This window comes from Tamandua tetradactyla, chromosome 2 (assembly GCF_023851605.1).
Source record: "Tamandua tetradactyla isolate mTamTet1 chromosome 2, mTamTet1.pri, whole genome shotgun sequence".
NCBI classification, from domain to species: Eukaryota; Metazoa; Chordata; class Mammalia; order Pilosa; family Myrmecophagidae; genus Tamandua; species Tamandua tetradactyla.
The window spans coordinates 69,130,594-69,158,535 of record NC_135328.1 but is presented as its reverse complement, the minus strand read 5'-3'; the positions used below and the strand labels follow the sequence as shown (position 1 = coordinate 69,158,535).

At 38.4% G+C, this 27,942-nt stretch overlaps 1 protein-coding gene across 3 annotated transcripts in view; it reads left to right on the top strand.

The window, feature by feature from the left end:
- The first annotated feature begins 890 nt into the window (after nt 1-890).
- The window catches only part of TEK (TEK receptor tyrosine kinase), a 121,324-nt gene continuing 94,272 nt past the window's right edge, over nt 891-27,942 (top strand). For 2 of the 3 annotated variants that reach the window (XM_077147995.1, XM_077147994.1), the window contains exon 1: nt 891-2,531. In XM_077147995.1, the coding sequence (XP_077004110.1) occupies nt 2,480-2,531 (52 nt within the window). In that variant the 5' untranslated portion in view covers nt 891-2,479. The remainder of the gene's footprint in view (nt 2,532-27,942) is intronic. The other variant, XM_077147992.1, reaches the window with a different exon arrangement.

Below are 27,942 nucleotides of genomic sequence, written 5' to 3'. Positions count from 1 at the left end.
AAAATTAATGGAATAATCTTTCTGGATCCTGACAGAAGAAATTAAATTACATGGCCCTTCAGGAAAAGGGAGAAATGAATTAAACTGAGCAATCATTCTAGAGTTAAGGGAGAAGAATTGAACAGAGTCATCCATTCCAGGTAATGGAGGAAGGAAGAACCTGAATAATGTTTCTGGATAGATGGAATAAGAACAAGTCGTCTTTCTGGATAATGAGGGAAGGGATAAAACTGAGCAGCTTTACTGAATAACAGAAGGAGGTAGCCCCCCAAAAGGAAACAAGGTAAGAACCTTACTTCAGCCGGTAAGAACCAGCCAGCAGGAGGAGGCATGAGCATGACGACTTCCTAGTATGACCAACAAGCACAAAGGGAAAGCTTGTGCTGGCAGCAAGAACCAGTCTGGGGAGGCAGGCATCGTAGAACTTGTTTATTTCCAAGACCTTCCATTGCTGTCCTCTATGGCTTGGGGCCAAAGGCCCTCGCAAAGCTTCAGCCACTGTATTCTTAAAATAGAGTATATCAATGACTTAACCCAGGCTTTCATAGTTATAGAGACACAAAGCCAGCATCTTCTTTGAACTGCCCAGATGAAAGGCCCTAGGAAAATATATAGCTCACAGAAATCAACTTGGGGATGCTGAGTGTAGGATAATTTATTTAGTTATTTAGACATAAAATGTTAGAATCAGAAGGGAAATTAGTCACATCCAGTCTAAATACATCATTTTACAGTCAAGGGAACTGAGCTCTAGAGATGGGAAATGACTTGTCCAAGGTCTCACAGGCAGATGATGGTAGAACCAGGACTAGACCCCAGAATTCCAATTCCCAGAGAAGTTCTTTATGACGCCAATCTTAAAGCCACCTCATCGGAATAGAGAATGGCTTTCTGGCTAAAGCAGCTGTGGCCTAAATCAGAAAGAGAATGGAAAGATGAAAGGAATGAGCACATTAACACTTAATGAAAGTCTTCTGGTGTAACATTTAATGAAACACCAGGCACAGTGCCAGATGTTTTTTATATATTTTAACCTCATTTAATCCTCACAAGAACTTACGAAGGTGATATTTCTGCCATTTTCCAGCAGTTGAAACTGAGACTGTAAGAGGTTAAATAACTTGTCTTCAGTCACTCATGTGGCTGAGCCAGTATTTAAACCCAGATTTGCTTGGAAAAAGAACCTGGGCTGGTTTTACCCCAGTAAACTGTAATCATCAACTGATTCTCAAGATCATCAGGGATGCGGTAAAATCTGGGACAGAAATTAGGCAAGACTACACATCTGTCCCTTCCTGTGGTGAGTAGGAAAAGGAGGAGCAGACAATTCCTTCCTCAGGCATGAAAGCAGGGTGATGAATAGAGCATTTACGCTTTTTTTCTGAAGTCATAATTTGTGTTGTGGGGAAATTATCATTGGAATAAATTTATGATCTCTGACTTCATTTTCGGCATTGCTACTCCAGATGGCTATTTTCCTTTTGGCCCATGTACTCTCTCTGTTCATATGAATAATATCTTTTTTTTAATCCCAATTTAATCTATGTGTGGTTTTCATACAGATTATTTTTAAAATTTTGTGTATGATTTAATTTTGAAATCCTTTTCACACCTGAAATCTTTCTATGCCAAATTCTTCAAGAAATTAGATCCCCTCCAGATGAATTTTTAATAAAAATTACGGATTCAGTAAATAGTGTGGTTATCTCTGGGCCCTTAGCCAACAAGTGAACTGTCTGTGTAAAAGAAAACAGGCTGACAGTTTGGGATTCTGGTTCCATGTCCACACTGAGCGTTGACCTCACCGGTGATTACCTAAATTAGTTGCCTCTCGGGTTGTGGTCTCTCATCACGGAAAACTTCTTTTCCCAATTCAAGTCATGTGGGTTGAAACGAGAAAACAAAAGCAAAAACTGCTTCCACACCCAAAAGCCCCTTCTCTCAGGGATCCCTACAGGACCCAAGAGAGCTGTTAGTGGTTTGAGAAGGGCTGACCATCATCGCATACCATACATAGGTGGAGGGCTTGTTATTTATTCTGTCTCCCGCCTATGAGAGGATACCCCTATTGTTTCTGAAAATGCTGACCAGGACTACACTTCGACTAAAATTCCTCTACCCCTACAACAGCAGCCAAAGCAGCGGCAGAAGCAACAGCCACAGATAAGTGTTTTGATGAATTGCAAGATAGATAGGGCTTGCAGTGCCTCCAGCTACTCTGACACCAAATGCCTTTAAGATACAGCCTTTCCCATCCTAATCTACAAAGGAAACAGGAAAAAGGAACTTAAAACTCCCTGTGCTCAGACAGAAATGAGACTGTTACAGCCTGCTTCTGTACTGTTCCTTCTTGCCTCTAACTTGTAAACAAGACCTAGTGGAACATGCAAATGGAAAGTCACAAACCTCTGGGTTTTTGAAAGGATCCTTGGGACCTCATGCACAGCTGTGGAAACTGGATGGAGAGATTTGGGGAAGCATGGACTCTTTAGCCGGCTTAGTTCTCTATGGAGTCAGTTTGCTCCTTTCTGGTAAGGTTTGGCTTTTTGATTTTTAATTTTAATTTTTTTATTTCGCAAACAGTGACATCTGGGCTTTCTCACCAACTCCTAGTGCTGATTAACAAGGGATAACTGGGGCAAAGACACTGTTTCTCTTTGATTTTCCTTTTCATATATGTACGGATTGAAATGCAAAGTCCCTGGGGCATGAACTGATTTTTCTAGTGTGTCCCTTCTGGATGATTATCCCAGGTTGCCACAGACTCTGAGTACTAAGTCACCTTATTTGAAGAGACTTACTTACTATGGTTCATTATGTTCTGTTCCTCATTCTTGAGTGTTTCCTTATTTCAAAAGAAGAAATCTGGGTTTACCTGCTTCAAAGAAAATCTTCAGTAATTTTTTAAAAATGAAAATTCATGCTAAGAATTATGAGGGTCATACGTATAAGCCAATACCTGAAGACAATGTAATATACTGTTCAATGAAAACAAACATGCTTTTCTGTAATGATTTCATATCTGAGTCCTCTTTTAATTAAAACGGGAAAATTCCATGCTCTTTGCTTTTTCTTATAGTTGGAGTTGGAAAGATTAAGGCTATATAATTTTTGTTTTATTTACCAAAAATATTCGGTGTATAATAATTCGTAAAGTCTATATTAACCCAAGGAAGCAAAAGTTCAAGCCGTTGCCAAGGTCATCAGGCACAGGATAGTACTGAAACCTGTTTTAGAGGCTGGTTAGTCTGAATGTTTATAGAGTTAGTGTGTATATTGCTCGGATTCTCTAGATAATGGTATATCTCTGTAGCTCACTCATCCTGTGTGACACAGACTGAAAGTAGAATCAAAATCTGAAGTGCAAGTCACAGATACGTTATGTTTGTTTTTAAACCCTTCAGCTTAAAAACATTCTAATTATTGTAATGAAAACCAAATTAATAATGAAAATAAATTTGGGAAAATTTGCTGTATTTAATGGTGTGGGCTATGTTATATGAAGTAAAAGAATTTACTCCAAAGATAATAAGTATCATATTATTTTTACATTCTTCTACATGTTTGAAATATTTCATTTTTAAATATGCTTACAATTACAAAAAAAATCCAATAAGAGAACAGAAATGCATGTAAAGTAATTTGTTTTATAGCTTTTTGGTTTGCTCTCAGCAGTCAATTATAATGAGGATTTAGTAATATTCTAAAAATCTAAGTTTGTAATGCAAATTGCTGAAAATGAAAATTGATCGGAGATGGTTTCAGTATTTATATAGCAGCTAGTTCATATTACTGTAGAAATAATGCTAATTTCTGCAACAATATGCCCCTTTAAACTAATTATCATCATTCCTTTTTTGGTTTGCTTTTGTGTGTGTGTGTACTATATTTATCAACCACATGAGATCTGGAATAGATTCCATATCAAGGATTATAGTTATGAAAAGTCTAGAGCACAGTTGCTCTGAGATATCTTTTAGATTTAAGAATGCTTGCACACACAATCGTTTTAATTTGCTTTTCCCCAAAGTTATAGTACTTTGCAATATAGACTTAGAAGAGCTGTCAAACAAAATCAAACAAAAAATTATATGGTCAAAATAGTTACCCCAGTGTCTAGATGTTAGTTTCCTGAAAGCACAGCATTGACTTCAGCAGGCAGAGGCCCATAGAGAAGAGAATCTTGTTAAAAGGGAAGGATGATACTAGTTAGGTTAGTTTTTGCCATGTCTCTTGTGAATCCTAGCTTAAATTCCTGGTTTATGATAACATGAACATGATGGCTCAAGGTTTAGTGATTGCAACAAGAATCTAACATGGTCATGTCTAAAGCTGTAGGAGCCCATTCTTCAAGCCACATTCCACTGACACACTACAATAACGGAGCAAGGATCCTATGGCTTATGGGTTGATTTCTCTAGTCCTGGTTGGAGGTTTATCTCTTTTTTCTGAACCACAAGAACTGTAATAAAAGCCATACTTGCCTCAATAAAGATGGCTCTGAGCATCAGAAATGCTGAACTGTTGGAAAGTTGGAGGTAGTATATAGTTTTCAGAAACCTTTCCCCAAACTCTCCTAGATTTTGGTATGTTCTCCTTCCAATTGAGAATTACTGCTAATTTCAGCTTACAAACAAGTTTTTATAAATATACTAATTTTTCCTCACTCCCCCATCATCCCCAAACCAAACAGCATGAAATAAATAACTATTTTTGCTTTCTTATAGTATGTCTTATATGATCAACAATGATCCAGTGGGAAGTCTCGAATAGCATGCCTTTTTACCTCTTTCCTATCTCATTTGACATTTTAAAGGATGACTTAGATTCAGAGATAGCAGACATTTTGTCTGGGATGGTGGAGGAAATGTAGATACACAGTCGAGGATGTGGCCCCAAATGAAACCTCCTCACTAAGGTTGATCTGGGATAATGGCTAGTGTCAGGTTGGAGTAATCAAGGGCAATGGTCTAGAAGCTGGGATCAGAGGCATCCTTTGGATGCTTGGGCTTGCTCTCAGAGAGAAGATTTTTGCTTTCTTCACAGATGCTCCCTTCCAAGGATTGTCTTGATTGGGAAGGCTCAGCATTTCCTTTTCAACCCTACCTAAGAGAGCTTCCTGAAGGAGTCCAGTTCTTTTAAGTCCACCTCAGAAGGTTATTTTATGTCCTCTGGGAGACTTAGAAGTCTGAATTTTTCTGACACCACCAATTGGTTTCCTGAGGATCTATTCCTCAAAAGATAATATGTGATTGTGTCACTTGGTTATTCCCTGTAGATGGTTTACTGGTTGGAGCACAAAATTAGGATTCAAATAGATTTCTCAGGCAGGAAAGTGGCCCAAGGCCAACAGATACCATTTCAAAGTAGTTAAATGTCAAGTTGTGTGTGTATTTGTGTTAAAAAAAAAAATAGGTTATGTATGTTCAATGTAGGAGAGACCTGGTTTGTTGAAAATTCTTGTGTGTGATCCCAGGTTCTGGTGGCACAAAAATTTGTGGAAGCCAAAACATGCTTTGCTTGCTGTGAAGGTAATGCATAAGCTGAACAGGTTGCATTTGCAAAGGTATAAGGTCCAAGCCAGAAATGTGTAATCACCTCACTTCATTGTACTGCTCTGAGCACATACAGTAAATAATGGGGACAATGAAAAATCAATAAACATACTAGGCAAGTAGGAAATAGGTGTTTAGAAACCATGCCATATGGGAATATTTAGTCAGGAGAAAAGAGATGGTCAGCCATTTTAAGGTTACCATATGAAAAAACACCATAAATTCACATTCTATTTTACCAACAGGGGTGAAGGGAGTTACACAACTGGCAGTGTTTGAGTTTATTATTGGGAAATCTTCTAATATAGGGAAAATATTGGATTGTCACCGTCACAAGGAGTGAGCGCCACACTGGAAAGCATTCAGCAGAGTGTGGGTGATCATTAGGAATGTGAAAAGAGGATAGAGTGTGACGGTTAGCACACTCCCGTTCACATCCTTTCCACTCGACTGTCTGTGGCTCCTCACTGATCACAAGCAGGTGGGTAAGAGCCCCAGAAAGGCCACCAAGATCATTGCCCACAAAACCGTGTACGTTTCAGAGAGTAGACTCAAATATGATCACTTTACAGTGAATTTTAGCTTAATCAATATATTTCATGAGGGAAAAAAAGCACATGCACATATGATTTTCTTTTGATTTCACTGCTCTGTGGGACTTGAGGTAGAGCTAACCAAGCCTTTTAGAGGAACAGTTAAGAGTGTGTTTTATGAAGTCACAGACCTGCGTTTAAGGTGTTGCAGGCAAGTGAGATATGACTGTGCACTAGTTATTTAATTTCTGTAAGCTGTTTTCCAACTCTTTTATGAGTATACCTATTTTCTGGTGTTATTGTAAGGATCAAATGTGATGATGCATGTAAAGTGCTTAGTCAGTAAATATTCTTTTAAAAACGAAGTTGGTGTGATCAAAAGAGATGTTGCTGTGAGGACTATTGGTTTGTTCAGAACTCTTCTAATTTTTTCCAGAATGTAGGGGGGAACTACTTACTATCATAGAAGGAGCTCCTCTCAATACCTCAATATAATCCAATCCTTATTTTGTGCTGGACACTCCTTGCTCAGCAAGCCAAAACAGTGTCTTACTATCAGTGCCGTCCCTCATTTTTCTATTCATCCCTGCTCGTGGCCTTTCTTCTTGAACCAGGTTCATCTCCACAATCTACTTATTCTTTCCTCTTGACTCTTGTTCATGCTCTTCCATCAGTTTTGAAATGACGTTCTCCATCAATCCAAATCCCACTCTGTGAACACATTTTAATTAATTTTTTCTGGACCAAATCTTCCTCAGGATATTCTTCCTTTAACTCTGAGTTCCCTCCTCATACAGGCTGTGTTTGTGAGCTTTAGGCACATAGATCTAACCCCAAAAACCTCTAAGCACTTTGACAATACCTAGTATTTCTCCTTTAATTTCCACAGTGCATGCGTTTAATGTTCAGTAATCTTTATTAAATAGAGTTTGATTCACAGTTAGAAACTGTTGGGACTCCACAATAGACCTGATAGAAAGAGGGAATGTTGTTGAAAAGGTTTTACCACATTGAAATAATAATAATTAAAAATTCACATTAATTGCAAGACATCAGCTTATATTAATTATATTTGATGTCAAAAGAAAATCTTTTTTTCCCTTAGCTGCAAAACATAAAACCTACAAACCAGTGACAAAAGATACAAGCATGAAAGTGAGTTTAAACAGGTCTTTACTTAATCCTACATATTGAATAATGGATATTACCTACAATATAAGCATGTTTTTCTTTCAGTAGACACTTATTGAGTTATTACATGCCTATTATTCATTCATTCATTCATTGACTCATCTATTCTTTCAGTCAGTGAAGACACTGAGGGCTTACTTTTTGCCAAGTCCTGTACTGAATATCAGAAATACAAAAAATGAGCCATTGTTTCCTCTTAATAAGCTTATATTTTAGTGTTAAAGATTAATATAGACAAATGAATTATAATATGTCATGATAAATTAAATAATAGAGGTATATACAAAATTTGAGTTTTTCAAGGGCTGCAGAAACTTTTGTTGGCCCCAATGATAAAAAATGAAACTGAAAAATCTAAAATGATCACAAACATTTGATTAATATATCTAAAGATATATGAATCAGCATCATTAATTGTAAAATTTAATATAAATAAAAATGAATGACATTTGAAAATAATTTATAGATTAGATTTTTCTCACTTTGCAATCCTAGATAGTCATGAAAATTGTAGGAAAAAATCATGATTAGTGAATGATTTTTGAGTACTCATAGCCAAGTGATTTTAAAACCAAGAAGATAAAAGGAAAAGGGAAGAAAAATCTTCCTTTGAAAGGAGCAACCTAAAGGGAAGGGAATGTGAAATAGCAGGGCAAGCTTGGGGAGGCTAAGAAAGTTGAGTAAAGCTGGAATATAGAATAGAGACTGGAGAATTAAAGTTAGAGTTAGATCTGGAAGGATATGGTAAGGCATTTTAAGTATTTGTACCTCATTCTGTATCTATTGAAATCTAGCAGGGTTTCTGTCCTATCATATTTGATTGTGTTTAGGAAAATGCACTCTGATAATAGTGTGGAGGACAGAATGCACTGCAGAGACTGTGCCTGACTTCCTGATACTCCAACAAAAAAGGCGGTGGGGATGAAGAGGGGGCTTGAGAGAGGATTAGGAGGTAAATCTGCAATAATTGGTGTTTGGTTGTATGTGATAATTTGAGAGAGCGGAATGAGAATAACACTGTGCTGGGAAACAAGGCAGTACAAATTGATTGGGGGTGGGGTGGGCTGTAAAACAACACAAAATTATTTTGTACATGTTGATTTTGAACCTGCATGTAAAGGGAGATGTTTTGCACAATTTGAGTCTCTAGACCTGAAGTTCAGGGGAAGGGGTTTGGGCAAGGAATTGAGATACAGAATTCTTTGGTTTCGGATAAGCCCTCAGAGAGGTGGTGCAGAGGCAGGGATGAGAAAGATTCCTGCATATAGCAAGATTTAAGTGAAAGTAGGAGAAAGAGGAGATAGCCAAGGCTTCTATGAAGAAACAGCCAGAGAACTGGTAGGAGAAGCAAAGTCAATCTGATTCCTTTCCTGGGGTTTTAAATAATTGGTGTCGTGGTCACCAAGAAAGAAGAGAGTTTTAAGAATGGAGCAATAAGATGAGGGGAGCAGAATACCAGCCTCTGTGCCTGGTAGGGGGGGCACAGGTAGGTCATTTTAGAGGTCCAGTTGCTACAGAACCAGCGGTGGAAAGGATGTCTGAGGATCAGCTGGCATCACTCCCAGTCTTCAGGAAAGGGAATGTTTAACATTACCACCCTTATTTCTGGAATTTTAAACTGATAACCCAATTCCCATCAGTCTAGCCAGACTTCATTCCTTAACTCACATGTGCAGAATATTTTTTAGATTTAGGTAGGCCTGCTTTCCTCTAAACCCCATCCCACTGTATCCTTTGTCTCTTAAGAAATCTGGCCACCTTTCTCCCTTCCCAAAGGCTGCAGGCACAGGTGTGGAGATGTGGATCTGCCAGATGGTCAGTGTCTTGACTCTTAAACGCGTCTGCTTAGAGAGAGTGTATTCCAACTTCTGGTGGTTCCACGCTAACGTGACAAAAAGAGGGAGAAAGTTTAAAGATGAGACAAAGGAGCCAGTCAGGCGGTGGGTTGAGGGGCATCCTGGGCGGCTGCTGTTTGCCCTCTGCTTGTCACCACCCCTTGCCCAGGGCTTGACCAGTGAGGTGTGTGCAGTGGTCACACCCATTTCAGCAGATCTGTCAGCTTTCCCGCTTTTGTTAGAGGGTGATATCATGCTTCCTGGGGGGAGTGCTGGAAGACAATGCTCAGCCACTTTCCTCCAGATACAATAGGCGGAGTCAGGAAGGCAGTATTGACATTGCTGGGGCTGGGGAGGCACTACTTCTCTGCAGCCATCAGATGGTGAACCAGCTTAACCTTTGCATATAGGGTCTGGGTTGTGCAAGATGTCTGGTTGCAGAGCCAAAGGGGACTCCACCCTGGGGACAGGAATGTTTTACACATCTGGGGATCTGGGATGGGCTTCAAATTCCAATCCCTGTGTCGAAAACAACCACTAAAAACAATAATAGTACTAGCATAACAAAAACAACTACCATAGACTGAATGCTTCTATGTGCCAAGGGTTTAATATGATTTTTGTTAATTCACAACAACCTTGCAGAATAACTACTTTATTCATCTTCTCTAATAGATGGCACAGAAAGGTTAAATGACTTGCCCAAGGTCAAAATGTAGTGGACATCATTATTTTGGACTGCCTATCATCCCTGTTTTTATGAGCTGCCATGCTTTCCCTCTGTGTGATTCTGTGGGACTGCCAATCACTGGGTCCTGCCTCCAAGCCTTAGGGATAGAGGCATGGACCCTCCAAGCCTTAGGAATAGAGGCATGTTCTGCCATGTCCCGTCCATCTGACAATAGCATTTGGTTTAAACGGAGGGCGCATGGCCCAGCAGTGCCAGTTAGACACTTTCTCTGGGAATTTATGAAGACTTTGAGAGAAAGATGCTCTCTTTCTTCATTGAGAACACGTTAAGCCTGGATGTATCAGCTTCCCTAGCCACCTGAAGGAAACTGGGCACTAGTAGGAGAGAATGAGGCTAATAATAGAGATAATGAAGCCAAGCAGGCACTCTGATATTTAGACCTGGATCCAGTGGTTCTAGATCCAAGACCTATCCATGCTACCCCCAGTTACATAAGCCAATCTCCTTTATTTTGCTTTAAGTTGATTTCTGTTTCTTGAAAGGGAGTCCCGATTGACCAGGTGGTCTCAGTAGGAAATAGATGGAGATGAGATTTACACTGAGGATAATCTGAACCCAAGTCCTGGGCTCTTTCAAACACTTCACTGTGCTGTCTTCTAATAAGTGCTTCTTGGTCACCTTCATCTGGTTCCTGAAAATCAAGGCAGGAAACAGTACTTATTCATGTGGTTTTGGGGAAGATTTTAAAAGAGATACAACTTAGCATAGTGTCAGGATATGACAAGCACTCAATAAATATCAGATATTCTTAATTGTTTGCTTATAAACAAAGCAGGAGCCTCTTTAATCTCCTTTTGTCCTTTTGCAGCACATCTCCATCCATGAGGACAGACAATTCATATTCTACGCCAGACGGAACTCTCTGGCTTTGCATGTTGAAACCCAACATTGATACTCTAAGCCTGGTCTCATGTTGAGTACAAGGAGAAAAGAGCTTAGAGTTGGGGGTTCTTGGGCTTTTGCTAAGAGAACTGGTTGGAGGAATTCCTTCTATGCAACTCATCTGGCTAGCAAGATGGTGCTTCCCTGCTTTCCTCCTTCCAGCTCCCACTTTTCTCTCCTCTATGGTCTATGGTCTTGACTTGAACAGATTTGTCATTTATGTGTCCCCACCTCATATATCCCAAACATATTAATTCTTAGTTCTTGACAATTTACTGACTCCAAGTAGAATCTGTCTCACTGTTGACCAAGCTCATTATTGTACATTTGGATCCATCATGGAGTGTGTGTGAGGGGGGAGGGTCAAAGGGCAGGGTGGTAGTGCTGGTTGGTCGTAGTTAGCAGCTTTATGGAGTCAGTCTGTACCTAGCGCTAGGTTTTTTTGATTCTCAACTCCTTATGCTACATACTTCAATCATACCTGTCTCCTTGCAATTTCTAAACATTCAAGCCTCTATGTCTTTGTACACACTGTTTCCTCTTCCCAAAATGCCCTCTTCACATTCTCTTCTTAACTTGATTGACTTACCCATGCTTATAAGTTTATCTCAGGTGTTTTTTTCTTCCAAAAAGTCTCCCTTAACCTCCTTACATGGGTTAGGGCCCTGCATTAGCCTGGATTCCTCCAAAACCATGGACTGAAATAAAGGCTTACATGCAGGTAGATTATTTGGGAAGTGGTCACAGGAGGCAGAAGATAGGGATTAGGGGAGTAGAGCAGTCAAAGAATGCGTTATGAAATTGACCATTGCTATTGATGCCAGGTGCTTCAGACCCCCTGAGAAGCCTTATAAAATGAGACTCGGAACTATTCACCAGGAGAAGAGAAGGAGAGGTATTCAGCCATCACTATCCTCCCCCTTTGATATAGGGTTGGGTGGACATGAGAACCTAGCAGTTACTGTAGAAATCGCACGCTGTGGTGCCAGAGAAAGTCCTAGAGGAAGAAATGCAGTGTACACACATGGGCTCTGAGTGAGCTATTGTTAGATCGTATCTGAACAAAGCTGGAAGAGGCCTGCTCAGAACTCCAGCAGCTGAAGCAAAAAGTGGGATAGGGAAGATTTGTATTCATGCCTAAGAGGCACTTTTGTGTTGGCCTTCATGATGATTTTATGTGTTACTTAGAAGATTTTTAATTATAACATTTATGTATATATGTATATGCATATCATATTAGCCACAAAATTTCATGAATATTCTTGCTTAATAAGACTAAGAATAATGAGTTAATTTAAAGAGAAATGGTGGTTAATAGAATAATTGAATAACTGTACAGGCAGCATGTGGATTCAGCAGAAATCATGAAAGTGATGCATGAATGAATGTTCTTTGATCTAAATGAATGAGTTAGCCACTTTAAACCTATCCTTAATCCTTTTTAGAGTTATGTATATGTGTGTGTCCAAAGTAATAGTAGAAAATTAATTAAAGTATGTATTTAATACTAGTCTAAAGATGAGAATAAAGTGAAAAAGAGTCTCAGGGTGATTGACTTGTCTCAATAGACTGTCTTAGACTCTAATCTCGCTTCTCCCAGGAAACCTGGAAAGTAGATATTGTAAGTAAAATTATAGTCAAGACCTAGTTTACCCCTTGTACATACTGAATGCCTCTCAAAAAAGGTCCAGCAAACTAGCGGGCAATGCCCACCAGTAAGGGAATGTATAGGACAGTTATACACATTCATTCAAACCTACATTTACTGACTCTTTTCTATGTACTGGAAATCTTTTAGGCCTTGGAGTTACAAAGATGGTTAAAAGAGGGACGTGCCCTTAAGAGGCTTGCAGACTGGAAGGGTAAGAAGCCCTGCTCTAATGGAAACAGACAATGTATGTTGGGAGAAAGGAAGCTGGAGTAAGTAATCATGAGAGAGAACAGGAGCCTGAACAAGAGGGTAATATTGGAGAAGCTGGAGTAGGATTTTTCAGTGTGGAAAATTAGAGGTGGAAGTGAGGAATAGACAAATTCTAGTCAAGGGGAAAAACATGGAAAATATGGAATAAAAAAGTGTAAGAACCATTTGTGCAGTAGTTCTATATGGCTACACGCTAGGGTACATTGAAGGAAGTGGTGGATGTGGGTGGGGAGCTGGGAAGACATGTTGGTTTGGGATCAGCTGAGGAGGCAGAGACAGAGGAACCGACAGGAGTTACTAGGTTGTAGGATGGAGCTTTGTGATGTTTCCCAGATCTGTGTGGAGGACAAGAAGAGGGCAGTACGGTAGTTCTGGGAATACCTACATCAAAGGGGAGCATGTGTAAAAGAAGAAACTGAGGACCCTCAAGGAGACAAGCCAAGGGAGAAAGGAGCCTCAACCACGTCAAAAACTAGAGACAAGAGCAGGGTCTGGAGAAAGGCTGGAGAGTTTGGAAATTAGCGGCTATTGCAAAAACAACTTCAGTGGATGGGCAGGGCTTGTATTGAGGAGTAAGTGGGAGGTGGGGAATTCAAGTAAGTGAGCATAGACTCCTTTATAAGGGAAGTCCCACACCCTGCCAGTTACCTTTTTCCATGTATCTTTCTGTAAGCTTCATTTTGAAGGTGAACTGGTAGAAGGGGTGAGGGCCTTCTCTCTGCCGTCACTGGACCAAGACACTCAGGGCATAAACAACGGTTTGAAAGAAGTAGGTTAACACTTATTTCACCACAGATACTCTGTCTTTCCCCTGGATGTGGTCGCCCAGATTACCCGAATTAAGATATTATTTTAGCTTCATAAAGACACTGTGATGAGGGTCGATGTTTTCTTGGAGCTATGAACTAACTGCTACCTAGAATAACTGAAAAATAGAACTGTAGAGGACTTAAAAGATTATTTGGCCCAGTGTTTCTATAGTATCTCCATAGAATACCAATCCAGGGGAATCATAAAATTCTTTTTTTTCTCCCACTGCCCTGTGGAGCTAATGTTCTACACCTCAAGAAATGCTGATTTGGTACAATCTACACATTTCATATATGCTGAAACTGAAGTCCAGAGAGTTCATTACTTTGCTTAAGTTCACTTAGCTCATTAGTGGCTGAGTTTCTTCACTTTAATGACGAGTGAAAGAGAATACAAACTAGAGTTTAACGCATGTGTTATGCAATCAGACTGATAGGGCCTGCCTTCCAACTTTACCATTGTATCAGCTAGCTATTGCTGTGTAACAAACTAAAATTCAGTGGCTAAACAGCAATCATTTATTACTACTCACATTTCTTTGGGTTATCTAAGGTTTGACTGATCCAAGCTTGACACAGCTAGGGGCTCTGTTTCAGGTTGCAGCAGCCAGGGCAGCTCTGCTTCTTGCCTCAGTTATGTGGTGTGTCTTGGTTGACTCTACTCTAAATTTATCTCATCCTTTCTGGACCAGTATATTTATGTAGTTTTCATATGAAAAATAGAAGTGTAAGACTAAGTATAAACAAGTAAACAAGTGAGGCTTCTTAAAGCCTAGGCTCAGAACTAGAACACTGTCATTCCTGCCCATATGCCTTTGGCTGAAGTCATGTGGCCAAGACCAAAGTCAAGGTCTAGAAGGTACACTTTGCCCATGAGGTAGCCAGAGCAGGTGTGTGAATGCAAACAGGGGTGAAGAAACGTGGCCAACAATTCAATCTACCGCAAGTACTACTAGCTTAGTGCTGTGGTGCAAGTTACTTGGCTTCAGCTTTCTCATTTATAAAATGTACATCCAAATAGCACCTACCTCATGTGTTTATTGAGAGGAGTAAATGAGTTAATTCATGTAAACTTTAGAACAAAACTTACACTTAGAAAGCACTAAATAAATGTTAGACAGTGTTGTTAGTATTATTATGCATCTAAACATCACTATTCAACTGATGGGAAGCTTAGGGTTGACCTTACAAACTGACCTAGCATCAGTCCATTTGCTGTCAACAGAAGGGATGGAAGGAGTGACTTTCTGAAAAGGCCCCAAATCACTCAATTATAAATTTCTTTCTTTTTCTTACAAGTGTTAAATGGCCATAGGCTCAGGCCCCCAGGAGCATGGGGTTGCTTTGTGCTGCCTGACCCTCCCAACCCTGTGGATCTCACACCCAGAGTCAGCAGTAATTCTCACACAAACCATTTGCCAGGAGGTGTGGAACTGGAGCCAGAAACGCACAACAGCTGCAGAAGCTCAGCCACATTCAGAGACCTGTAGTAATCGCCTAATGGGTTTGGACACAGCCCCAACCACTGAGTGAGTCTCGAGTACATAAACCATCAGCAAAGTGTGATTCCAACATGAGTAATACATGAGTTCTGCCAGCTGCTTCTGGATTCAAACAAAAGACAGTGTTCTTGCCAGCCAGGGCGGGTGGAAAATCACCTTAAATTGCATCACTTATTTCCCACTAAGGCTAGGGAGAGTCAGTGATTCAGTTTGACTTCTTTTAAGGGCTCTCATTTCCTCTGCTAGAGACCATTTTCTAATGGACTCATGGCTTATAACCTCTACTAAGTCCACCTTTTTATTTATGGTGAGGTGGTTAATAGCACAGGTGTGGGAAAGATGAAGCCCTTCTAGAGCCCCATTTGACAAAGTGATAACAGAAACCTTGGACAAGCCATTTCACCCTTTTGTAAAATGGAGTTAATAATTTACCCACTCTAAAGAGTTGTGAGGACTCCATGAAGCATGTCAAAAACCAACACCAAGCACAGGGAAGTGGCACATGCTATCATTATAACTATGTCTTATGTCTCCCTGTGCTACTAGAGTTATTGCTGCTAAGAGCACCCTCTTTCCAGTTATCTGTAGAAATTTTACTCATTCCATTCCATTCCATCTCATGTCAATGCATCTCAACACATCTAATTCCTTTCCAATGCATTCTATTCCATATTTATATTTTAGATCTTCATCCGTGCCCTGCACCAAGTTGGATACTTAGCAGATATAAAAATGAATAAAACTTTGACCTTGATGTTACGGTGGTTGATGTTTGGGTGGGTATGGCAGATAGACATATATACAAATAATATAAAAAACTCAGACTGTGATAAAGTTCCCACAGGTGTACAGGGCAAGCACAGTGTAATAAATGCAGCACAAGAGAGGGGTAAACTGAATCAGGCTCCACTGACTGAAATCAGACTTCCAAACACAGACAAATATCAGAAGGGCATTTCTGACAGAGGAGACAGTAGAAATAGATGCATGGAAGAATGGAAGTAAGTAGCTGGATTCAACCAGAGCACCTGGATTGGGGCTGAGTGGATTGGAGGGATTGTTATCTCCAGCACAGTAAATGTAGCCATGATTTGACTATATTCCTTTAAGTAGGCCTCTCTACCCACTTCCATTTCAAAGTAGGACCCAGCACTCTGAGACACCAGACATAAAACAGATCCAACTCCATAGTGTTGTAACATAGAGTTCTTAGTGTGCCAATGGAGAAGATGATTTGTGTTGTACACAAATATATATTCAACACTAGATACCTCTCTGTTCCTACAGCTAGGTTCCTTTTCAGCTCAGAACCTTCCTGTTTTTTCCCAGTGGTCCTTCTACTGTGTTCTAGCTTACTGGCTGCCGGAATGCAATATACCAAGAAACAGAATGGCTTTTAAAAAGGGGAATTTAATAAGTTGCTAGTTTACAGTTCTAAGGCCGAGAAAATTCCCAATTAAAGCAAGTCTATAGAAATGTCCACTCAAAGGCATTCATCCAGGGAAAGATACCTTGGTTCAAGAAGGCCGATGAAGTTCACGGTTTCCCTTTCATCCGGAAGAGCACATGGTGAACAAAGTCAGAGTTTCTCTCTTATCTGGAAAGGCACATGGTGAAAATGGTCATGGTTTCTCTCTTGGCTGAAGGGCCCATGGTGAGCAAGGCATCATCTGCTAGCTTTCTGTCCTGGCTTCCTGTTTCATAAAGCTCCCCGGGAGGCATTTTCCTTCTTCATCTCCAAAGGTCACTGGCTTGTGGGCTCTTGTGGCTATGTTGTTCTTCTCTGGCTCTCTCTGAATGTTTCCTCTGTTATAGGACTTCAGAAACAAATCAAGACCCACCCAAATGGGTGGAGACATGTGTCATGTAATCCAGCTTAACAACAATTCTTGATTAAATAACATCTCCAGGGAGATGATCTGATTACAGTTTCAAACATACAGTATTGATTAGGGATTATTCTGCCTTTATGAAATGGGATTTTGATTAAAACATGGCTTTTCTAGGGGACATACATCATTTCAAACAAGCACATACTGCCTCTACTATTCCAGGCAACTTCACTTTACCCCTCACTAGCTTATACCACTCTGTAAAATGAAGATCAGTTAGTTATGCCAGCCTTTTTCCCCAGGAAACATCAGCAGAAGGCCTGTATTGTTTCTCAAACACGACTTTAACTTTTTTTTTTTAACTTTTTTTATTAATTAAAAAAAATTAACAAACAAAACATTTAATATCATTCCATTCTACATATACAATCAGTAATTCTTATTATCATCACATAGTTGCATATTCAGCATTTCTTAGTACATTTGCATTGATTTAGAAAAAGAAATAAAAAGACAACAGAAAAAAAAATAAAATGATAATAGAGAAAAAAAACTATACGTACCATACCCCTTACCCCTCGCTTTCATTTACCACTATTTCAAACTGAATTTATTTTAACATTTGTTCCCCCTATTATTTATTTTTATTCCATATGTTCTACTCTTCTGTTGATATAGTAGCTAAAAGGAACATCAGACATAAGGTTTTCACATTCACAGAGTCTCATTGTGAAAGCTATATCATTGTTCAATCATCGTCAAGATACATGGCTACTGGAACACAGCACTACATTTTCAGGCAATTCCCTCCAGCCTCTCCACAACATCTTGAACAACAAGGTGATATCTACTTAATGTGCAAGAATAACCTCCAGGATAACCTCTCGACTCTGTTTGGAATCTCTCAGCCATTGACATTTTTTCTCATTTTACTCTTTCCCCTTTTGGTCGAGAAGGTTCTCTCAATCCCTTGATGTTAATTCTCAGCTCATTCTAGGGTTTTTCTCAGTTCCTTGATGCTGAGTCTCAGCTCATTCCAGGATCTCTGTCCCACGTTGCCAGGAAGGTCCACACCCCTGAAAGTCATGTCCCACGCAGAGAGGGGGAGGGTGGTGAGACTGCTCATCATGTTGGCTGGAGAGAGAGGCCACATCTGAGCAACAAAAGAGGCTCTCTTGGGGGTGACTCTTAGGCCTAAATTTTAAGTAGACTTGACCTATCCTTTGTGGGGTTAAGTTTCATGTTAATAAACCCCAAGACTGGGGGCTCAGCCTATAGCTTTGGTTGTCCACACTGCTTGTGAGAATATCAAGAATTCAACTTGGGGAAGTTGAATTTCTCCCCACTCTCACCATTCCCCGAAGGGGGCTTGCAAATACTTTTCCAGTCACGGATCAAATCATTCTGGGATTCATCAGGGGATCACTCTGGACAGACCAACAAAATCTCATATGCTACCTGAGATTCCAAGTACTTATGACAGTCAGTCAAACTGTCTACATGAGTTATATTAGGAAATGCTCTAGTCAAAATCTAAATTTTGTAACAAATAAACATTTTTGCTTTAGTCTCACACATAAGGTGACATTTTAAAGTATTAGTTATCATCTATTTTCAGCACCCTGCAGTACTGACATTCCTTTGTTCTTCCTCATGCCAAAACATTTTTAAAAATTGTACATTGTACATTTCACTATTATTACACACTCTAGGCATTCTTAGATTATACCATCTCGATCTTTAACATCTATCTTTCTTTCTGATTTCATTTATGTCCCCAGCCCTCCTCCCTCTATCATTCTCACATGCAGCTTCATTCAGTGTTTTAACATAATTACATTACATTAGGTAGTATTGTGCTGTTCATTTCTGAGTTTTTGTATCCAGTCCTGTTGCACAGTCTGTATCCCTTCAGCTCCAATTACCCATTATCTTACCCTGTTTCTATCTCCTGATGGTCTCTGTTACCAACGACATATTCCAGGTTTATTCACTAATGTCGATTCATATCAGTGAGACCATACAGTATTTGTCCTTTAGTTTTTGGCTAGTCTCACTCAGCATGATGTTCTCTAGGTCCATCCATGTTGTTACATACTTCATAAGTTTATTCTGTCTTAGAGCTGCATAATATTCCATCGTATGTATATACCACAGTTTGTTTAGCCACTATTCTGTTGATGGACATTTTGGCTGTTTCCATCTCTTTGCAATTGTAAATAATGCTGCTATAAACATTGGTGTGAAAATGTCTGTTTGTGTCTTTGCCCTTAAGTCCTCTGAGTAGATACCTAGCAATGGTATTGCTGGGTCATATGGCAGTTCTATATTCAGCTTTTTTTTGAGGAACCACCAAACTGCCTTCCACAGTGGTTGCACCATTTGACATTCCCACCAACAGTGGATAAGTGTGCCTCTTTCTCCGCATCCTCTCCAGCACTTGCCATTTTTTGTTTTGTTGATAATGGCCATTCTGGTGGGTGTGAGATGATATCTCATTGTGGTTTTGATTTGCATTTCTCTAATGGCCAGGGACATTGAGCATCTCTTCATGTGCCTTTTGGCCATTTGTATTTCCTCCTCTGAGAGGTGTCTGTTCAAGTCTTTTTCCCATTTTGTAATTGGGTTGGCTGTCTTTTTGTTGTTGAGTTGAACAATCTCTTTATAAATTCTGGATACCAGACCTTTATCTGATATGTCGTTTCCAAATATTGTCTCCCATTGTGTAGGCTGTCTTTCTACTTTCTTGATGAAGTTCTTTGATGCACAGAAGTGTTTAATTTTGAGGAGCTCCCATTTATTTCTTTCTTTCTTCAGTGCTCTTGCTTTAGGTGTAAGGTCCATAAAACTGCTTCCAATTATAAGATTCATAAGATATCTCCCTACATTTTCCTCTAACTGTTTTATGATCTTAGACCCAATGTTTAGATCTTTGATCCATTTTGAGTTAACTTTTGTATAGGGTGTGAGATAGGTCCTCTTTCATTCTTTTGCATATAGATATCCAGTTCTCTAGGCACCATTTTTTGAAGAGACTGCTCTGCCCCAAATGAGTTGGCTTGACTGCCTTATCAAAGATCAAATGTCCGTAGATGAGAGGGTCTATATCTGAGCACTCTATTCAATTCCATTGGTCAATTTATCTATCTTCATGCCAGTACCATGCTGTTTTGACCACTGTGGCTTCATGATATAACTTAAAGTCAGGCAGCGTGAGACCTCCAGCTTCATTTTTTTTCCTCAAGATACTTTTAGCAATTTGGGGCACCCTGCCCTTCCAGATAAATTTGCTTATTGGTTTTTCTATTTCTGAAAAGTAAGTTGTTGGGATTTTGATTGGTATTGTGTTGAATCTGTAAATCAATTTAGGTAGAATTGACATCTTAACTATATTTAGTCTTCCAATCCATGAACATGGTATGCCCTTCCATCTATTTAGGTCTTCTGTGATTTCTTTTAACAGTTTCTTGTAGTTTACTTTGTATAGGTCTTTTGTCTCTTTAGTTAAATTTATTCCTAAGTATTTTATTCTTTTAGTTGCAATTGTAAATGGAATTCATTTCTTGATTTCCCCCTCAGCTTGTTCATTGCTAGTGTATAGAAACACTACAGATTTTTGAATGTTGCTCTTGTAACCTGCCACTTTGCTGTAGTCATTTATTAGCTCTAGTAGTTTTGCTGTGGATTTTTCAGGGTTTTCGAGGTATAGTATCATATCATCTGCAAACAGTGATAGTTTTACTTCTTCCTTTCCAATTTTGATGCCTTGTATTTCTTTTTCTTGCCTAGAACTTCCAACATGATGTTGAATAACAGTGGTGATAGTGGACATCCTTGTCTTGTTCCTGATCTTAGAGGGAAAGTTTTCAATTTTTCGCCATTGAGGATGATATTAGTTGTGGGTTTTTCATCTATTCCCTTTATCATTTTAAGGAAGTTCCCTTGTATTACTCTCCTTTGAAGTGTTTTCAACAGGAAAGGATGTTGAATCTTGTCGAATGCCTTCTCTGCATCAATTGAGATGATCATGTGATTTTTCTGCTTTGATTTGTTGATATGGTGTATTACCTTAATTGATTTTCTAATGCTGAACCATCCTTGCATATCTGGGATGAATCCTACTTGGTCATGATGTATAATTCTTTTAATGTATTGCTGGATTCGATTTGCTAGAATTTTGTTGAGGATTCGACTTTAACTTTTTACACTTCCATCTATTCCCCATTCCAATTGCTTATCTAAGTATTCGCCCAGTAATATATTTTCTCCGTATTTTGACATAAGCAATAGCAAGTACAAGATCCCAGATGAGCTGCCATTCCTTATCACTACCTCTGCCAGTTATCTCAGACAGATTAAACATTTTCTCATCTTGGCAGCATGATCCATGGTTTTTGCAGCTTCTAAAGAAACAAGCTCAGGCCCTGGCCACACTAGATTTTTAATAACTGAATAGATTTTTACATAACTGATGATTTTGGAAAAGAAATGATATCTTTGTAATATTTTCATCCACAAAACTGATATGTAATTTTAGTTATTGAAATATTCTTATATATTTAACAGCAAGGCTTTATATTTTTTATCACATAAGTCTAGAACATTTCTTCCTAATAATTCTCATCACAATCCCAAACATAATGTTTCTGAAAGTTAACAGAATGATTATAAATTTCATTTTGAAGAATAAGCAGGAAGAATAGATGAAAATATTCTGAAAAAGAAGAGTAAAATTTTGGCAATAACTTTATAGATCTTAAGACAGAGTACAACACTGTAAACACCATGGAGTGCAGACCCAGGAGTGTGGACACACGGGTCAGCAGACTAGAAAGGTCAGAACCAGATCTGGGTTATAAATAAAAATTTTGATATCTTCTAAAAGACTCAATTCAATGGGGAAAAAGAATCATCATTCTGGGAATAATTGATTTCCTCTCTGGAAAAATAATTGTTTAAAAAAATCAATGTCTTCTCACATATCAAATGGATTAAAGGTTAAAATATAAAAAGGATTAAATATAAAAAGAAAAAAAATCAGGCCACCAAAACATTTACTGAATCTTCATACGAAGGAGGACTTTGATGTTAAAATACCATGAGAGAAATCATAAAATTAAAATATTTGGCCAAGTAAATATTTAAACTTGTAAGCTCAATGGTAAGAAAAATTAAAAGGCAAAGAACAAAATGAGAAAAATATTTGCAATAAATATGGCCTATAAAAGTTTTAAAATATTTATATGAAAAGAGCTCACTGACGCTGATAGAAAAAATCGAAGTGTCAAGAGTAGAAGAAACACAGGAACAAATAATTCACAAAAGGAGGAAATACAAATGGCTAACAAGCATGTAAAAATGTCCACCCTCTAAAATGAATTAAAATGAAAATAAACAAGACACTACTTTTCCATATCAAACTAGCAGGATTAAAGACAAGTGAGAATATGCAATGCAAGGCCCAGGTTGGTGAAATGATCACTCTCAGACACTGCAGCTTCTTAGAAAGAAATTTTAGTCAATGCAGAGCAAGAGCCTTTGAAATGCTATAATAAGATTAGGTAAAAACTCAGGACATAAAACCATATTTGATTTCAACCTAAATATACTATATATGTGTATATATAGATATAGTCCTATATATTTATTGATTTATATATATATATATAGGTTTCTTCACTATATATATATATTTTCTTCATTTTCTCTCGACATATGTAACCTAATTGGAAAATGAACGATATACAGCAAAATCTTGAAGAGTAAAAATGTTCCTTTCTAACAATTTCTTCTCACTGTGTTTGGAGTACCCTGATCTGGTGTTTAAAAAAGATTGTCTTAATCAGGGAACCCCCTGATACTGTGTCAACCTTTAGGGACACCCAAATCAATAGGCCATGCCCTCAATCATGAGGCTTACTCTTGTGAAGCTTATGTAGGTAGCATAGAAGCTTAGATTACTTCTATAGGTATGCCTGAGAGTTACTTCTGGAGGAACTCTGTTCTTGCTCAGATATGGCCTCAGTCTCTCTAAGTTCAATTCTGCAAGCAAAATCATTGCACTCCCCTCTATGTGGGACATGACATCCGGGGTGAAAGTTTCCTGGTGATGTGGGAGATGACTCCCAGGGATGAATCCAGACCTGGTCCCGTGGGATCAACAATTCCATCCTGACCAAATAGGGAAAAAGAAGTGTAATTAATAAAGTATCAGTGACAGAGAGTCACAAATAGAGTCGAGAGGCTACTCTGGAGGTTGTTCTTATGCAAGCTTCAGGTAGACTGTGCTACCTATCATAACCTGTCAGCCCCCAACCAGGACCATTCCAGCCAATCCTAAAGAACACCTAGGGCAATTTATAAGATTCCACAAAGGTTACAGGCACTAGAGTAACTTGTCAGAAACTCACAACCTCCAGATGGGTCCCTGGTCCAGATAAGTCCTGAAACCTAGAGGGCTCATCCTCTCCAGAACATCAGATAGTTCCATCTCCCTACCCCATATTAGTGACAGACTCTTCCAATATTAAAAATTTAGAATTGCCATAGCCCAAACACCCCTAAAGAGAGGTATGGAAAGATCAAAGGTGATGGTGGAATTATACATAGAAGATAGGACTGAATAAATGAATATGAATGCTGAATCATTAAATTGATATCTCTTTTAGTCTCCAGTATTTTAGAGCAGCTAGAAGTAAAAACCTAAAGTTGTGAAATTGTAACCCATGTCAAACTCTGAAATATTTTCTACAACTAATTGTGGTGCTGTGCTTGGAAATTTATAGCTTTTTTGTATATATGCTATTGTTCAAAAAAAAAGAAGGAAAAAAAGTCGATTGTGATGATAAAAAAGTATTTAAGTCCCCTAGCCTCCTATATTCTGGAGCAGCTAGAAGGAAAAATATGAGAGAATCGTATGGTAGCCCATGACAAACTCTGGGATCTAACCTGTAGCCACTTTTTGAAGAGTGCTTTGAAAACTATTGCTTTTTTATTTCCTTGCTTTGTATATATGTTATACTACACAATAAAAAAGTTTAAAAAAATTCATAAGACAGGAAAAAAAAAGATGTCTTAGTAAGGATAAATTTTCTCAATGATTTATATTCTGAATACTGCAAAAGACCCTTAAATGCATAGTTTTGTTCTTTCAAAGATATTCTTTGATGATTATTTTTATTCTTAAGTTGTAATCACTTACCAGGATAAAAATGAAATGTAAAATGACCCACATTTACTAGAATTGATGTCTATTTGCAGTATATAAAGTGTTTATAACTATGAAATGTTCATTAATACAGTATTATAACAAAGAAATTTTTTTAAAAAAGAAAGATTTCTAGAGATGGTGTCTTACAGGACATTTTTATTGAGACATTTAGATGGCCTATTGAAATAAAACAAAGAGAGACAGTGAGAAATATTTCTCCTACTGTAGTCAGTTGATTTTAAAAGTTTGTGAATGAAAACTGCTATACAAGTTGGAACTCTGGGTAGTCATTTCAAATTATGGTATTTTCAGCAGTAAGACAAAATGACGTACTGAAGCACATGACAAGATGGATGAATCTTGAGGATATAATACTGAGTGAAATAAGCCAGACACAAAGGATAAATGCTGTATAATTTCATTTTTATGACCATGGTAAAGGTAAAATCAGAGGCTTATAATACAGAATGTATGGAACCGAGAGATACACAGAAGCTAGGGATGGGCGAATTGTTAGCTAATGAGGTTGAACTCAAATGTAAGGGAATAGATAGAAGTGAAGGCAGTTCACTAGTGAGTCTATAAGTAATATTACCATATTGAAGGTGAACATGATTGAAAGTGGCTATATAGACCCATGTTTCTCACCAATTAACACTACAAATAAAAGTAAGTTCTTGCATGAACTACTGCAAAGGTATGAATCTTGTACAAAGAGTGTATAAGTTCAGGGTCGGGGGAAAATTGCTATTGCATGCTATGGGCTATGTTTAACAGGAAGATATCAACAGTACTGCAGCAATACCAGGGGTACATAATGAGGGGAGGGACAAGAGTTAAGGGAGAGGTTTAGATTTTCTATTTGGTGAGGGTATGTTTATTGTTTATCATTCTTTTGGGAACAATGAAATTATCTAAAATTGAGAGTGTTGATGGACTGGTAACTTTGGACATTATACATGAGGCCAAATGAATGGAGGTGGCTGAAGGATACAGTGATTGACAAGTAGATTGGTGAACAATGGTGTACACATATGAATGATTATTGTGCTGCTACAACAAGGAACGAAGTTGTGAGGCATGAAACATTGTGAATGAACCTGTGGGACATTTGGTGAGGCAAAATAAGCCAGAAACAAAAGAGCAATTATTGTTTGGTCTCATTTAAAAAATACTTAGAAGAAAACAGGGGCCTACATTGAAGATCTTATAGCAGTCACATTTAGTCTGGAGTGGTAATTGCTGCTTCTGGTTTTTGAGAGGCCATTTTATATACGTATAACCTGGCATTTAGCAATAAGCACAAAGCCTATTAGGTCGGGATTAAGGTAATTCAAAATACAGGGGTAAGTAAGACATTGTCTGTCTTTTAGAACCTCATCTACTCCTTGAGTCCAAAGGAAGAAAGGTTTATTTTTTTCCAGAACATAAATTTTCTGTAGTGCATAATCTAACTCAACCTGTCTGGATAGACCATTTAAACAATTCAAACATAGGGAGCCCAAAATAAGAAAGAGGGCCTTTAATCCTGTATAGCTTAATGTAATGCCTGGATATATCCCAGAGTATATTAAGCAGATAATAAAAAAATATTGGCAAAGTCCTTTGAGGGATGGGAGAAAAAATATGGAACTATTAAACTTTACCACAGGGGAAACCCCTGATACTGTGTCAGACATTAGGGACACCCAAATCAATAGGTCAAGCCTTTGATATTGAGACTTGCTTTTGTGAAGCTTATGTATATGTAGCAGAGAAGCTTAACTGACCCATAGGTATACCGAAGAGTTACTTCTGAAGGATCTTTTGTTGCTCAGATATCACCTCTCTCTAAGTCCAACTCTGCAAGTGAAATCACTGCCTTTCCCCTTATGTGGGACATGACATCCAGGGGTGAAAGTCTCCCTGGCAGTGTGGGAGATGACTCGTGGGGATAAGTTTGGCCCTGGCACTGTGGGATCAACAATGCCATCCTGACCAAAATGGGGGAAAGAAGGGTAGAAATCAGGAATCAATGGCTGAGAGAGTTCAAACAGAGTTGAGAGGCTACTTTGGAGGTCACTCTTATGCAAGCTTCAGTTAGACATTGCTACCTACCATAACTTGCCAAACCCCAACCAAAACCATTCCTGCCAATCCTAAAGAACACTTAGGGCATTATATAAGATTCTACAAAGGGTCCATGCACTAGGGCAACTTTCTATCTGCAACCTCCATATGGGTCCTTGGACCAGATAATTCCTGAAATAGAGGGACCAGCCCTTCCAGAACATCAACTAGTTCCATCCCCCTATCCCATATTATCAACTGCCCCTTCCAACATGAAGAGGTTAGAATGGGCATACCCCCAAAACCCCTAAAGAGTGAGAGAAAGATCACAGGTGAGGGTGGGATTATACAGAAAAGGTAGTTTAACAAATGAGTATGATTGCTGAATCATTATATTGATATTTCTTTTAATCTCTAGTACTAGCACAGCTAGAAGTAAAAATACGAGGTTGTGGAATTGTGGCCTTTATCAAATTCTGAGATCTGTTCTGCAACTAATTGTTGCGATGTGCTTTAAAATTTATTGTTTTTTTGTATATATGTTATTTCTCATAAAAAAGAAAAAAATTGTGTTTTTTTAAAATTTTTTTTTATTAATCAAAAAAAAGAAAAGAAATTAACACAACATTTAGAAATCATTCCATTCTACACATGCACTCAGTAATTCTTAGTATCATCACATAGATGTATGATCATCATTTCTTAGTACATTTGCATCGATTTAGGAAAAGAACTAGCAAAACAGCAGAAAAAGATATAGAATGTTAATTTGGAGAAGAGAATTAAAATAATAATACTAATTATATATATATATATATATATAAAAGGAAAAAGAAAAAAACAAAAACAAAAGATACAAACAAACAAACAAAAAACCATATTTCAGGTGCAGCTTCATTCAGTGTTCCAACCTAGTTACATTACACTTAGGTATTATTGTGCTGTCCATTTTTGAGTTTTGTATCTAGTCCTGTTGCACAGTCTATATCCCTTCAGCTCCAATTACCCATTATCTTACCCTGTTTCTAACTCCTGCTGGTCTCTGTTACCAATGATATATTCCAAGCTGATTCTTGAATGTCGGTTCACATCAGTGGGACCATACAGTATTTGTCCTTTAGTTTTTGGCTAGACTCACTCAGCATAATGTTCTCTAGGTCCATCCATGTTATTACATGCTTCATAAGTTTAGTCTGTCTTAAAGCTGCATAATATTCCATCGTAGGTATACGCCACAGTTTGTTTAGCCACTCGTCTGTTGATGAACATTTTGGCTGTTTCCATCTCTTTGCAATTGTAGATAATGCTGTTATAAACACTGGTGTGCAAATGTCCGTCTGTGTCTTTGCCCTTAAGTCCTTTGAGTAGATACCTAGCAGTGGTATTGCTGGGTCGTAATCCATTCTGCCATTCTATGTCTTTTGATTGGGAAATTCAGTCCATTAACTTTTAGTATTATTACTGTTTGGATAATATTTTCCTCTACCATTTTGGCTTTTGTATTATATATATCATATCTGATTTTCCTTCTTTCTACACTTTACTCCGTACCTCTCTCTTCTGTCTTTTCGTATCTGACTCTAGTGCTCCCTTTAGTATTTCTTGCAGAGCTGGTCTCTTGGTCACAAATTCTCTCAGTGACTTTTTGTCTGAGAATGTTTTAATTTCTCCCTCATTTTTGAAGGACAATTTTGCTGGATATAGAAGTCTTGGTTGGCAGTTTTTCTCTTTTAGTAATTTAAATATATCATCCCACTGTCTTCTAGCTTCCATGGTTTCTGCTGAGAAATCTACACATAGTCTTGTTGGGTTTCCCTTGTATGTGACAGATTGTTTTTCTCTTGCTGCTTTCAAGATCCTCTCTTTCTCTTT